The sequence below is a fragment of the Balaenoptera borealis genome (assembly GCF_965194805.1).
Source record: "Balaenoptera borealis genome assembly, chromosome: 11".
Classification (NCBI taxonomy): domain Eukaryota; kingdom Metazoa; phylum Chordata; class Mammalia; order Artiodactyla; family Balaenopteridae; genus Balaenoptera; species Balaenoptera borealis.
The window spans coordinates 79506970-79523125 of record NC_138868.1 but is presented as its reverse complement, the minus strand read 5'-3'; the positions used below and the strand labels follow the sequence as shown (position 1 = coordinate 79523125).

General features: G+C 34.6%; 1 protein-coding gene across 1 annotated transcript in view; it reads right to left on the bottom strand.

The window, feature by feature from the left end:
* CEP126 (centrosomal protein 126) overlaps positions 1 to 16156 on the bottom strand; it is a 126187-nt gene that overhangs the window by 29734 nt on the left and 80297 nt on the right. The window contains 2 exon segments of the mRNA XM_082340062.1: positions 953 to 3113; positions 6753 to 6951. Of these exon segments, the coding sequence (XP_082196188.1) occupies positions 953 to 3113; positions 6753 to 6951 (2360 nt within the window).

Below are 16156 nucleotides of genomic sequence, written 5' to 3'. Positions count from 1 at the left end.
AAGAAAAGACTGGGTGCCTACTAAGTGCCAGGCACTGTTAAAACCTGGGGATAAGGTGAAGAATTACAAAAATAGTCCCTTGTCCTTAAAATCTCATGGTCTAATTGAAGAAGGGTTTAAATAGTTTAAATTTAAACTAACTCCCTCATTATATCCTCTTTATATTTATTCATACCTTTGGGAGAAGAAAAGAGTTGCTTTTCTGATATTTCCCAAGTCTTATCTATTTCTGAATAGGCAATTAATTTCTACTCGTAGGAAGATTTATGGGCCTATAGTCCATTCCCTTAGAGGAAAGTAGCTTCATGAGGAGTCAACCAGCTACTAAGGGCAAAGGCATAGTATAGAGAATTAATTTTCAAAAATGTTTAAAGGAATGCTATCATTTCTTCTCCATATGAAACCCTACATACATAACAGATAAAAGTAGGGTTGCCACTGTGTTGGAAAGGGAATGAGAGTGGTAGGCACACCTATTATTAGCTTATAATAATTAAATTTAACAAACATTTTAAAGAAGAATAAAGAAAAGTATTATAATCACATTTATTCACCTATTTAGAATAATTTAAACAACATTTTTCACTGTGCTTACTTTGACAGAAATTTTGACTGTAATATTGGGGTAATAACAGAATGACATGGGACAAGAATAAAACTGCATTCTTTGTCTTCCCCCTTTTAAACTAACAAGAAAAGTCATGGAAAAAATGGAGGTTGGCAAAAGTTTCTAGTTTTAGTTGAGCAAAGGTTGGGTCATTCGCTTAAAAGCAATAGCTACTAGATAGACAAGGGTACAATATTAAGGGTGATAAGTTATCTCTATAAAGCTGTTATTATTTAATATTAATATCTTATAAGGTGCACATTGCCATATCTCAATAAGAGAAAGTTCACATGAATTTAAAAACTTGTACTTTTTACCTATAAAAATATACAAATTTATTCTTACCAGCGGCCTTTTCATTTTGACCCAGAATATTATGCTGTATTTTCCACAGGGGAACAAATTCTTCTTTAGTAGTTTTAAGAGTCACAGAGGAATGACTTTCTTCATATGTTGGACATCTTTGGGTGCAATATAATGTCCCGCCTTGCTGGGCAACCATTTGATTGCCATTTGAATGATTTATTTTTGCTAAAGTTTGGCACTCAGAAGAACAATATGGTAGAGATGGCATCACAATGATTAAGTCAGGACAAACATGTGAGAGTGGAAGACTACTTTCTTGATTCCACTGATTTAACTTGTGTTCTGTTGGAAGCACATGTTTTGAATTAACATAGTCACATGTACTGATGTTTTGAGAATTTTCAGGCATTACAGATTGATACTGAGATACTTGTATATTTTTACAACTTCTAATATTTAACTGAGATTTAGGAGGAGGATGAGGTACAATTAATTTACCCTGAGCTTGTAAAAATGTGTTGGCTTTGCTCGCAGAATGTGGTCGAATAACAGCGCCTTTTCTGTTCGTATATATAAAGCCTGATTGGACTTTAGCAGATCTTGTTCTTCTAATTACTTTTGCTCCACCCTTTTGTGGATTAGTTTTCTGAGTTTTAGAACCACCACTATTTACAGGGGATTTACTTTCCTCTTCTTTTGAGTCTGGCCAGGCTTGTTTAGCAATGTTATAACCTGAAGGTATAAAACAGTTCAAAGGCATGTGGTCTATTCCAGATCCTCCTAAAGCAGTGACATTTTCAGAGATAAAATCATCCTTGGGCTTTTTCTTATCAGCAGAATTCACAGAAGAAGCAGGAATAATACTAGTTATGTTGCTGGCAGCAACACTTTTAGTTTGAATGTGGAATGGTTGAGACCACTGTTGAGTTATTCCTATTCTATTTTTCAGTGAATGATTATCTTCAACATTTTTTTCTGTATCTTCAGTTTCATCAAACCATCTCAGTTTTTTAATAGTCTTTGGAATTTCTGCACTTTTCCCTTTTTCTTTTGTTAATTCAATACTATCTCTGATATCTGCTGCTTTTTGATTTCCTAACTTAAAGCCTTGGTTTGTAACTAGTGCCTTAAAATAATCATGTTTGTATTTAGATTCTTTCTTTAAAATACTTTTAAGAAACCTCACACCATTTCTCTCATGAATATTGCATTTCATTTTCTTGTGCTGACCAACTAAGTCACAATTAGAAATTATACTATACAATGATGTTGATGCTTCAGCTATTTTCTGTTTTTTATCTTTTGAGTCAGAGTTGTAAGGTATAAAGCCAGCTTGAAAATTATCTGAAAATAAAGACAACTCTTCCTCATTACAGTTAAAATATCTTATCTTTTCATCTTTAATGTCTTTCATTTCCCCTAACTTATCAGAACACTGCACTGGGTCAATTTCTTTTACATGTGTACTGTTTTTTGGTAAAGGCCTAGCTGATTGTGTATTCGATGGCAAAACTAAAGGTGTTGCCACAGGTACAAATGAAGTGGGAACTGAAGTAGTTCTATTTTCTTGAGTCAATTCAGAATATTTCTCTTGGTCTGAAATTGTTGCCATTTCCTGGGTTGGAGAATCTGGAGTGGCCTGGGCTTTGCTGAATTTAAATGTTGGGCTCTCAGTAACTAATGGTCTCTCCCTTTTGAATGCTCCAGAAGTGGTGTCAGTTATCCTCATAGCACTAGTTTCAGAGGTCTTTTTGCTTTTTTTATCTTTTACAAATATGGGTGGACTATATACAAAGGCTACTGAATTGTTAGCAGTATTTGTGGCTCTTTCCACAGTTCTACTCAGAGCAGATGAATTTTGTTCTTCACTATTAAGACATTTATGTGAAGGTGGAACATTAGGTTTACTTAAAATATCTGAGAAAGGTGTGACAGCCTGAGTGTTTGGATCATCTGAATTTATAAGCCAATTATTTATATGTTGAGTTTTAGAGAATGACAGCTTATCTTCATCAAAGCAGCTTAGATTAGTTGATTGCAGATTTGCGGATTTGAGGGAAATAGAATTCTGCTGCTGGATTGATGTGGAAGGCTCCTTATTAAGTGTTAAATATATTTCTTCACGTTCTCCAGCCTCAAGACTGTCTATACTTGAGAGGGTTTCAGAATTTGTTATCTGATTAACTTCATCACAAAATTTCTGAAAGAAAAAAAAGAACATTGTTTTATAGCTTAGAAAATTTTAAGTGCCAAAATTAATGATTCAACACACCATTGTTACTGAGCCCAATTCTATTTGGCATATAAAATAGAGTAGTACGACTACAAACAGTATAGGTATATAAATAATCTATATCCCTGGAGCAGTCCTCAGAGTGAAAAAGAGGGAGCCAACAAAGACTTACAATAAAGTGTGTTTGCCTTAATTTCTTCACCTTAAAGTACTAATAATTACTCAATTATCCTAGCCATAGTTATAGCTTAAAAAATAATTTTGCTATTGCTATTCCATTCAGAGAATAGAGTTTCTTGAAGATTTCATAATGGCATGTGAAATTCTGAAAAATAGTTATTTACAAATGGTATTTTTTTCCTGAAACCTTCACTGGACTTGAACGAGGCTCCTAAAAGCCCTATGACTCTAATATGAGCTTCCTATTGGTAAGGCTACATCTTTTTATAAAAGTTAATCTCATGGTCTGTATAATAGAGTTCTCAACTCTGGCTGCATATTAGAACCACATAAGAAGCTTTGTAAAAACATGCCAGGTCCTGCTGATTGAATACTTGGATGTGGTCCAGGTACTGGTGGTATTATTATTATTTTTAAATTCCCCAGGTAACTCTAATGTGGATTTAGGATTGATTTTAATGACTCGATTTTGGAGATTTAGCACAGTAATAATTTCTATGAATTCCTTACATGTTCTCATCACTACTTCAATGAAATTTCATGGAAATTATCAGTTTTTAATAAAATTTCATGATCACTTCAAAGTATAGTCAATGTTTAAAACTATTTCTAATTTCTTACATATATAACATGTTTAGAATGCATTAATCTCTATCACATATGTAGAAATAAATTCAAGAAGACTTTAAATTGTTAATCTAGTCAAGAAGTTAAATGGACTCAAAGAAAATTAGTTCCCTTAAAATTTTACACAAATTTTAGAAAATTTAAACATTTTGGTATTAAACAAAAATTTATTATTTTTCTAGCCCCCCAAATAAACTGAGAAACCAATGAAATCAGTTACAGATAAAATATTTTAGTTTGTATAGTTCATGCTTATTGATATACTATTGTGAAATGTTTTGAAAATGATTCATAAGAGTTTGCTATTACTAGCATTTACTCCCTGCCTGTCACAACCTTCAGTGCTGTGATATCTTTTTAAAGAGATGGTCACTCAACCTAACTAGAAAAAAATCAAAGCACAGCTCCTTCAGTGCCTGTTTTTGGAATTGAGTTATATTATTTGATAATGAGGCTCCTAAAAGCTCTATGACTCTAATATGAATTTCTTTGAGATTGCATCTAATGAGATATAGAAATCTGGGTTAGAAGGTCCTTCTAGCTTTAAGTGTGATGTTCATGGCTTTAAGATTTCTCTTCGCATAGGTCTGTGATGGCTTCATTTCCTAAAGCACCTCAGAAGAAGTTCAGCAACTTCTGATTTCACTAAATTATACAATTATTTCCCTCAGAATTTTTCTTACACTAAAAAATGAAACATTATGATCAGCTTCAAGTTTTGCTTGTAAGTTACTGATATAAACTGTACTAGACTTAACATGCCTTGTGTTTTAGTTTTTAAATCAACTTTATTGAGATATACTTATCTACAATAAAATGCACTCATTTAAAATGTATAGTTCAATAGGTTTTGACAAATTAGTTACCCATAACTATCATACTGAAATATTTTAGAACCTTTCCATCTGTTGAAATTTCCCTCTTGCTTCTTTGTAGTCAATACTTACACATTAACAACCACTAATCTGTTTTCTGTCACTATAGATCTGAGTTTTCATCTGTTATCATTTTCATTCTGCCTGAAAAACTTCTGGGAGAATTTCTTATAGTGCAGATACTGGTGTAATATAGTTGTGTTCAGCTGATGTTTGTTTGAAAATGCTTATTTTGCCTTCATTTTAGAAGGACACTTAGAAGGACATTTTAGTTAGATATAGATTATAAGTTGGTTGTATTTTTTCTTTCTCAGAACTTTAAAAATATTGTTTCACTGTCTTCTGGCTTGAAATTAGTATGGTCCATCTTATCTTTGTTCACCTGCACGTAATACATCTTTTTCCCCCTCTAGCTTAATCTAATTTTCATGTGCTTTTGTGAGGGGGGTGTGTGCACATGCACATGGGTGCACACTTATCCTTCTTGGAGTTTGTTGAGCTTCTTTGATTTGTGGATTTATAGTTTCATCAAGTTTGAAACATTTTCAGCCACTGTTTTCTTTAAACATTCCCTCTCCCCTTTGTGAGATTTAAATTAAATGTATGTTAGATTTAGATATTGTCCCTCAGGTCACTAACATTTTGTTATATATTTTTCTGTCTTTTTTCTCCCAGTGCTTCAGTTTGGATGATTTCGGTCCACTGATCTTTTTGTCTGTAATGCCTGCTCTGTTAAGTCCATCCAGTGTAATTTTAATCTCAGATAATATGTTTTCAGATCTAGAAGTTCTATTTGGTTCTTCCAAAAATTTCATTTTCATTATGTTCATTTTTCTTTAATTCCTTGAAAATATTTAAAAAGTTATTTTAAATTCTTGCCTGATAATTCTGTTATCTCTGTCATTTATGTGTCTGATTATATTGGCTAATTTTTCTCCTGGTTATGGGCCATATAGGTTTCTGCTTTTTCACATGTCTAGTAAGTTCTGATTGAGTGTTGGACGTTGTGAACATTATGCTGTATGTCTAGATTTCAATCTTCTTTAAGAAAGGGTTGGGTTTTTTTTTGACAGGTAGTTGGAATACCTGTGGAATTTTTTTAGGCTTGTCCAGAGGACATGTCCAGGTAAAAAGCTTATGTGATCATAGGGCTTACCTCATTTGTTTCCCTTTATTTTCATGATCATATCTTATACTACCTGTTCTATACTGTCTAAAAATAATTGTTTCATATTATTTATTCAGAATTATAGTTGTTTATGGCAGGAAGGCACTTCATCATAGCCAGAAGAAGTCTCCTGCTTCACTTTTCTAGTCTTGCCACAATTGCTCAGTTATTGGATAAATTAGGCCAAGGTTATGAATTTAATCTTGATATCAGCCTACTAAGAATCTCATACCTGTGTGTAATTACTCATAAAAAATAAAGTGCATGAACATTTCAGGAAATTTAGTATGAACTCCATACTCATTTGTGGGAAAAACCAAAGTAAATACCATATTAGAGTCAGAATAGAGACACCATTTCTAGCTAATTGTGCCATATTTTCATTAAGAACCTAATGTCCATATGTATTATAATTTTCAAGTTGCTTTTTATAATCCAGTCTTTAATAATGTTACTTATATTACATTATACTTTCAAATAGCTTTCATGTTTTTCAGAAAATAGCATCCATGAAGCATATTTTTCTAAATATGAGAGATGGAAAAATAAGAATAAAAGCAGAGAGAAAAATGGAGTAAAAGGTTAAAAAAAAATACTAAAAACTTATTTCACTAGTATCTGTGATGAATTTGTGCTGATTCATCCAAACATACCCTTGGCTAGTGGTATACATTTCTTTAGTGGAGAACACTGCAAAAATGGGACAGAATTATTGCTAGATATTAAAATATTAATAATGTATTTAGAGTTTCATACTTGCAAACTGCTTAGATGCTGATCTTCTAGGAGTTTCCAAGTTTCCTCCAGTTTAAGCTGGAATGCATCTTTGTTAGTAGTCAAGTTTGCCTTGCTGTTTTCCTTCATTTCTTTATCACAATTGATTTTGGATAGGAGATGTTTCTGTTGCTTGTGATCATTTTTTGACAATGATGAAGGCAAGGAATTATCTATAACTCTGTGAACCATACATAAAAAATGTTTAGTACATTTAAATAGAGTTAGCATACATATGACATATTCATATGTATGTGTGTGTGTGTGTGTGTGTGTGTCCAGATAATCACATATAAGGATATTGGAGAAATATATAGACATATTAGAATGGGAATTTCAAAGAGTCAACAGTAGAATAAAAATGGATGTGAGATTACAGTGCCAATAAAGCACTCCGTCTTCATGTAGGAATATCCAATTATTCATGGCTTTGATTATTAAATCCTATTCCTCTATCTATTGTTTGGGATAGATATAGAAGTAATTCCTGTAGATGTATAGAGTCAGTCCTCGGTTCTTTAAGAGAATTTCTATCTGGATAATGATATGCTGCTTACCTTTAGTTCTGAGTTGATGTCATGGATGGTAGGTATCCCTATAACCCTAATAGAGTTGGTTGAAGATTCAAGCAGATAGAAAATAAAATTTCTTGTTAGGGTAGACAGGAATTTCCATCTAACTTTACTAGGTTTGGAAGCTTGGATTTTATTGCATGGAGGAGAGTGTACATATTTGTTTTCAGTTGTACCACAAATATAAGCATGGTTTTCACGCCACAGAGGGGGTACCTTTATTTTTAGTGTATTAAAGTGCCATCCCCAAATTATTGTGGATGACATCATCTTCTTTTAGAATTTCGAATCTTCTGGAAACTTATAGCATGTAACATTTCAATATATGTACAAAGTGAAAAGAACAAAGGAAGAATTTTTTTTTGGGGGGGTGAAGTATATCAAATAGCTGACTGCTGTTGCATTAGGGCCAGTAGTGTGAATCCCAAGGGTATTTATTCCCAATTCATTGGAATTATTCCCAGTTCAATGAGAATTCAAATGTTTTGGAAGGTGACACATGGCCACATGTGACATATATCTATCTCCAATACCCATATATATCTTTATTTGGACAGACTGGAATAGTCAAAGTCAATGATTACTAGATTCCTGACTATAATTTTGTGACCACAGAGGGATCAACAAGAGCAAAAAGGTACTTAACACAAGTTCCTGAACACTGAGAATACGTTCCTCTCTCTCGCTTTTAGGTTTCCTACTCTTACATATTCCTTCCCCTTCAGTCACCCTTCCCAAATGAAATATTGCTAAATCTACAAAATATCTAATAAACTAAATTTATTTACCTTTAAAGTTGTCGTCTGTCAACTTTTTCTTCTCTATTTCTTTCTTCTCTACTCCACTTGCTTCTCTTCTCTTCTCTACTTTCAATTCATGAGGAGGATTGAAGGAATGGATAGGAATAAAAGGAGATGGGGAGGTAGAAAGAGAGGAAGAGTGAAGCATTGGGGGAAAGGAAGAAGAAATCATAAAGGAAGAAGAAAGAGGAGGAATTGGAGACGGGAAATCTAAATTTGTTGGAGGCAAATACAGAGAGGGAGATGAATGCAAAGGAGAGGAAAAAAGAGGGATAGATGAAAGAGGTAAGAATGGAGAGGTAGAAGAGGAAGGTGAAGGAGAGGAAAGAACAGATGAAGAGGAAGAAAACTGTATAGAGGATGAAGAAGAGGATACGGAAGTAGAAGGAGATGAAGACAAAGAAGAGGATGGAGAATGACAGGGAGGTGGATGGGAGAAAACTGATGTAGGTGGATGATCTACAAAGGCCTGGGGCAGATTTGACAATGTTATGGTTTGTGGGACAGATTGCTGGACTGACTGAAAATGGTCTAAGCTAGCAGGATGTTCAGGCAATGGAGTGATAGAAGAAAGAGTGGGGATTGGTTGATGAGGGGGATGACTGGACAAACAGGAAGACTTCAAAACAGGGAGACCTTCCAAAGGGGTTGGGGAAACAATCAGTTGAGCTAGAAGGGAACGATGAACAAGGGCCGGCATTAGAGTCGTTGGGGTAGAACATTGTGCTGGAAGGAAATGTTTGGGTCTGAAAGTTTTGTAAAATAACTTACTCTGTGAGTCAGAATCAGGAATGACTGGTGAACCTCGGGGTGGGTGGGGTAAATAGTCAGGTGGACCAGAAGGAATTGGGGCTGGTAGATGAGGGAAACTGCTAGAAAAGCTGGAAGTAACTGGGGATGGAGGGCGAGGAAGATATTTGAATGGGTAGGACAGTAATGGGGCTGGTAAGAAGTTCTTTGGAAGAGTAGAGGGGACAGATGGACAGATAGGCAGGGTATGGGGCTGGTGGGTGGGAGAAACAGTTGGATAGCTAGGAAGAATTTGGGAATGGTGGGACAGCAATGGGGCGCTTAAAGGAGACAGCTGATCAGGTAAGTGGGGATCAGGTATGGAGACAGCTGGACAGGCAGGAATGGATCTGCACAGGTGGAAAAGCATTTGAACAGGAAGTAGAGATACAGTCTTATTAAGATGGTTTTTTGATTTATTGGGCTGCCTCGAGGCTTTCAATTCATATTACGTTTTGTTCTGAGGGTCCATGCATGATGTTCTTCTGATCAACCAGTGTCCTCTCATGAGCTGAGAAATGTACATAGCTTACTTATTCAGGTTCCCCTTTCTCATTCCTTGCACTTAGAGTATTTTCACCTCTCAGAAGTCTGATAGTCATACAGATAATGAATATGGGCTAGAAAATCTGGTTTAAAGTACTGGTACAAAGGGCAAAAAGAGGTCAAATAGATTACTGCTCAGCTCTGGTCAGATTTCTCAGGGTAGCCTGTGGTTCAGGATCAACTGTCTCACCACAAATACATGGATATTGGAGATAGATATCTAATAACATCATTTTAAAGTATAAAAATATGGGGAAAATATAGCTTATTTTACCCTACGTCTACCAGAACGGTCAAGTACATTATCTTTGTGATACGGATTTGGTTGTGATGGAAGGCTTTTATTTTTATTAGTCATTTATTAATATTCTTATATCTCATTATTTCCTAAGTAGCTTTTATTTTCATATGGACATAAGTCTCTGATTTTTCTTGAGGCTTAAGCATTGAATGCCCTCCATTTTTTTTCATACAATTTTTTTCTCCTTTAGATTATCACATTACAACATCTTAAATTATTTTAATCTACCACTAATATTTTCTACATTAGAATAATCATTTGTGAGTACTGATATACCTCCCCTTCTTTGGAAGCTCCCTGTTTCTTGACATTACTTTATTCTCTAACACATTTTAGGCTTATATTGTACAGAAAATGTATTTTTAATGTGAGAATAGCTTATAAGTATTTGTAGTTTAATTATATTTTCAATAACAGTACATATAAATATTTCTATTAACCTAATACTTGATCTTTAATATTCCAAGCTGTCATATTTATAGTATAGCATTTTATAGTTTACAAAGCATTTTCACATACATTATTTAATACTGTTAGTTATCCGTGGAGAGGAGTTCAACTTTTAAATAAGTAAACAATAGTGTTCTCTCTATAAATTGTATACATTTGTTGTTTTCCAAACACATAAAATTTATGTGTGTGTACATATAGGTAGATATAAATATCATGAAGTCATAGTCATAATAGTATATTACAATAATAACTGAAAACTCTGTATTCTAATTTAGAATGGAGATAATTTCTCATAAAACAAAGTTGATATAATGGTCTTAGCAAGATTTGGTATAATGATAACTACATATTTGTGCTACAGGGAAATCAAAGTTGTCTGACACGTTATCTCTTCTAAGACTTTAAGGAACTGTACATTGTTGAACAAATAAGTCTATCCTTTCATTCATAATGCAAAAGAGCTTTTTTAATTGAAAATATCTGATAACACAAAGGGTAATAATACACAGAAAAAGAAACCTAATAGTGAAGAAAACCTGTATACAAAAATGCACATTACTTCTATACTAAATGATTTGGAATTTTTTATCACTCTAAATTCCCCTTGACCCTAACCCCCACCCCCACTAATTGTCTGTAATCTTCCTTTTCAGACAAAACTTTCCACAGAATACTCTAAAATTATACTGTGTTCACTGCCGCAACTTCCATTTGTTCCTTAACATACTGCTATCTGGCTTCTACCTCTACTGCTCCAATGTACTGCTTTTGCTAGCGATTAACTAATTGACCTAATTGCAGACCTAGACAGTTCTTGACCACTATCTTTCCTGACTTTAATTCCCTTTATTTCCATATCATCATACATTTCTGGTTATTTTCTGACTTCTCTGGTTGTTTCTTCTCAGGGTCTTTTTCGAGCTCCTCTTTCTTTGCTTGGATATGCTGGAATTTTGAGAGATGTCATCCTCTTCTTTGCTTATCTATCCATACTCTGTGTGTAATCTTATTTATACTGTCTGTGTGATCTTATCTGTATCTGTATGTGAGTGAAGGGTTAATAAAATCCATCCTCTGTGGACCAATTCAACTTTGGGTTAATTTTCTAACTCTGTTCCCTGGATTATTAGCAGGCCTTGAACTGTGTTTGTTTCAGGCACATTGACTATGTAAAAAATGACCCTTCATTGGTAAACTGTATCTGTACTGGGACGACTGTGAATAAATCATAGATACCTGGTAGGAAGCTATAGCTTTAGATTTCCCTGAGTGTGGTAATTCTTACAACTGGACATATCTCTTGCATGGAAACTATTCATATAGAGCCATTACAAGAAATATTGGCTTCTTTTTGGAACATGGGATTTCTAACCCAGGGTGGCTGTCTGCGCATTGTGATGTCATCACTTGTGGGAATAGGGGCACAGCAAAGATCAGCCCTTTGACTGTTTTGTGGCATGCCATGAAAAGTCCTCCTGTTGAAGAATGTTGCCTATCATGCAATGTTTTATGTCTTCTAATTGAGGCCAAACCTGGTCTATTGTAGTCATGGGAGTTTGATTGTTTAGCTGAACCAAGACCCCCACTGGTGGGTATTGAACCATGGCTTTAACTTCATTCGTTCATTGACAACTATCATATAGATCATATCATATATCAATCATATATCATATATCAATATAGATTCATGGCCCAGGCATCTCACAAATGAGAAATTGACTCCAGAATAGCCCATAAGTGTCTCAAACTCATAGTTTATCATCATCCTTCCAGTTACTCTCTCCCTTAAACCTCTTTGTACTGAATGGTCCTTATTTTGATAAATGGTTTCACTATCCATTAACTGACCAAACTCCATCTCCGGAGTCATCCTTGATTCCTCCCATTCACCTTTCAGTTCTTAAAAAGTTACCAAATCACATTGATTCTACCTCCTAAACAGGTCTTAAGAAGCCATTGTTTTCATTAAATAAAGTACCATTTTATCTGATTTTCCCACTTTTAGTCTTACGTTACTCATTCTCATTCTGGCAATATTCCTAAAATGTAAATGTTATATGCTTGGTTCAAATTTTTCAGCAATTGTTTTTAGGACAAACTCCTTAACAAGGCTCTTCATGATTTAACTCATGGCTTCCTTTCTAAACAACCTAACTGCCTACAATCTCTCACTGTACACACTAGTCAAAATGAACTACCTATGAACTTATGGTTACCAGCGGGGAAGGGTGGGGGGGAGGGATAGACTGGGAGTTTGGGATTGACATGTACACACTACTTTATTTAAAATAGATAACCAGCAAGGACCTACTGTATAGCACAGGGAACACTGCTCAATATTCTGTAATAACCTAAATGGGAAAATAAATTGCAAAAGAATAGATACATGTATATGTATGACTGAATCACTTTGCTGTACACCTGAAACTAACACAACAATGTTAATCAGCTATGCTCCAAAATAAAATAAAATAAAATAAAATAAAAACAAAAAACCCCCACAAAATGAACTACTTACTTTCAGCTCCCTTAATACAACATGTCCTTTCATACCTTCATTCCTTTTCACACACTACTTGTTCCCTCTTTCTGGAGTTCCCTCTTTCTGGAGTTCCCTCTCAATGTCTCTGATGAATATGTTTCTCATCTATTAAACTTCAGGTCAAGTTTATATCCTCTGAGAAGTTTTCATTATGCCAGTGATGTGTCTCTATTCAAAGTATTTATTGAATACCTCCATCATGCATAGCACTGAGCTAAGCACCATAGGGAATATCTGCATGTGTAAGATTTAGCCATTGTTCTCTACAATACTACAATCTGGTTGGGGAGACATAAGTACACATAAAAATTGAGCAACATACACAATCAGGACTTTAAAATTTATTTCTATAGACTTGACATCCTGTTTCATCTTAGGTCAAACTGGTTTTATACATTTCTACTTGGATATTTATTCCCTAAATTCAGAAGGCTCAAATGAAGTTTAATAATATCTTGCCAAACCTGTACCATTTCATTACGTTTTTAATTTTTAAAGTCACCAAATTCCTTCAAATATCAAAGACTCAAAATTTCAGCTTCTTTTGATTTTTCTGTTTTTTTCATTTTCATTATTCCACCATACACCAAACTCATAATCTAGTCTTTCCATGAAATATCTTTTCCTTCTGTCTTTCTTTTCTATTTCACTACCACCCTTTTAACATAAGTCCTTTTAAACTCATGGCTGGATACCTCTTGATTTTCCTGCACTGTTCTGTCCATACTCCAATTTTGTTTTTACTATCAAGGGACATTTTATTCTATATGAAACCTATCACACTACTCTTATTTTTTTAAAAATTAATTTATTTTTTGTTGATCTATAATATTGTGTTAAATTCAGGTATATGGCACCTGATTCAGTATTTTTGCAGATTAAGCTCCATTACAGGTTATTGTAAGATAATGGGCATAATTTCCTATGCTATACAGTATATTCTTGTTGTTTATCTATTTTATATATAGTAGTTTGTATCAGTTAATCTCATATCCCTAATTTGTCCTTCCCCTCTTCCCCTCTGGCAACCACAAGTTTGTTTCTCTATCTGTGTGTCTTTCTGTTTTGCATGTACATTCATACGTATTATTATTTAGATTCCACATATAAGTAATATCATACAGTATTTGTCTTTGTCTGACTTATTTCACTAAGTATTTTATTCTCTAGGTCCATCCATGTTGCTGCAAATGGCAGAATTTCATTATTTTTTATGGCTGAGTAATATTCCACCACATATATAAAACACATCTTTTTTTTTTTCCTAATAATTCTTTATTTTATTTATTTATTTTTGGCTGTGTTGGGTCTTTGTTTCTGTGCAAGGGCTTTCTCTAGTTGCGGCAAGCGGGCGCCACTTTTCATCGCTGTGCGTGGGTCTCTCACTATCGCGGCCTCTCTTGTCGCGGAGCACAGGCTACAGACACGCAGGCTCAGTAGTTGTGGCTCACGGGCCTAGTTGCTCCGCGGCATGTGGCATCTCCCCAGACCAGGGCTTGAACCCGTGTCCCCTGCATGGGCAGGCAGACTCTCAACCACTGAGCCACCAGGGAAGCCCCCAAAACACATCTTCTTAATCCAATCATCTGGGAACCTGGGATGCTTCCATGTCTTGGCTATTGTAAACTGTGCTGCTATGAACATTGGGGTGTATGTATGTTTTCGAATTAGTGACTTCATTTTTTCCAGATATATACCCAATAGTGGAATTACTGGATCATACGGTAGTTCTATTTTTAGTTTTTTGAGGAATCTCCATACTGTTTCCCATAGTGGCTGCACCAACTTACATTCCCACCAATAGTGTACTAGGGTTCCCTTTTCTCCACATCCTCTTCAATATTTGTTATTTGTATACATCTTGATGATGGCCATTCTGACAGGTGTAAGGTGATACGTCATTGTGGTTTTGATTTGCATTTCTCTACTAATTCGAAAGTGATGTTGAGCATCTTTTCATATGCCTGTTGGCCATCTGTATGTCTTCTTTGGAAAAACATCCATTCAGGTCTTCTATCTGTTTTTTGATTGGGTTGTTTCTTTTTGCTGTATTGAGTTGAGCTGTTTATATATTTTGGCTATTAACCCCTTATCAGTCATATTATTTACAAATATTTTCTCCCATTCAGTAGGTTGTCTTTTTGCTTTGTCTATGGTTTCCTTTGTTGTGCAAAGGGTTTTATGTTTAATTAGATCCCATTTGTTTATTTTTGCTCTTATTTCCGTTGCTTTAGGAGACAGATCCAAAAAAATATTGCTATAATTTACGTCAAAGAGCGTTACCTTTACGTTTTCTTCTAGGAGTTTTATGGTTTCCAGTCTTACATTTAGGTCTTTAATCCATTTAGAGTTTATTTTTGTATACAGTGTTAGAGAATGTTTTAATTTCATCCTTTTACGTGTAGCTGTCCAGTTTTCCCTGGACCATGTGTCTTTTCTCCATTGTATATTCTTGCCTCCTTTGTCATTGGTTAATTTACCATAAGTGTGTGGGTTTATTTCTGGGCTCTCTGTTCTGTTCCATTAATCTATGTGTCTGTTGTTGTGGTAATACCACATTGTTTTGATTTCTGTAGCTTTGTAGTATAGTCTGAAGTCTGGGAGGGTTATGCCTCTAGCTTTGTTCTTCTTTCTCAGGATTGCTTTGGCAATTCAGCATCTTTTGTGATTCTATATACATTTTAGGATTATTTGTTCTAGTTCTATGGAAAATGTCATGGGTATTTTGATAGAGAGTGCATTAAATCTGTAGATTGCTTTGGGCAGTATGTCTATTTTAATAATATCATTCCCTCCAATCTAAAAGCATGGGATATCCTTCCATTTCTTTGGATCATCTTCAATTTCCTTTATCAGTGTTTTATAGTTTTCAGAGTACAGGTCTCTCACCTCCTTGGTTAAGTTTATTCCTAAGTATTTTATTTTTTTAATGTGATTATAAACAGGATTGTTTACTTTCTCTTTCTGATATTTCATTACTAGTGTATAGAAAGACAACAGATTTCTGTATATTATTCTTGTATCCTGCAACCTTTCTGAATTCATTAGTTCTAATAGTTCTTGGGTGGAGACTTTATGGGTACTCTATATAGAGTGTCATGTCATCTGCAAATAGTGACAGTTTTACCTCTTCCTCTTCAAATCTGCATATCTTTTATCACTTTTTCTTGTCTGATTGCTGTGGTTAGGACTTCCAATACTATGTTAAACAGAAGCACCAAAAGTGGGCATTCTTGTCTTGTTCCTGATTTTAAAGGAAAACTTTCATTTTTCACAGTTGAGTATGATTTGGCTGTGGGTTTGTTGTAAATGACCTTTATTATGTTGAGATATGTTCCCTCTATACACACTTTGATGAGAATTTTTATCATAAATAGATATTG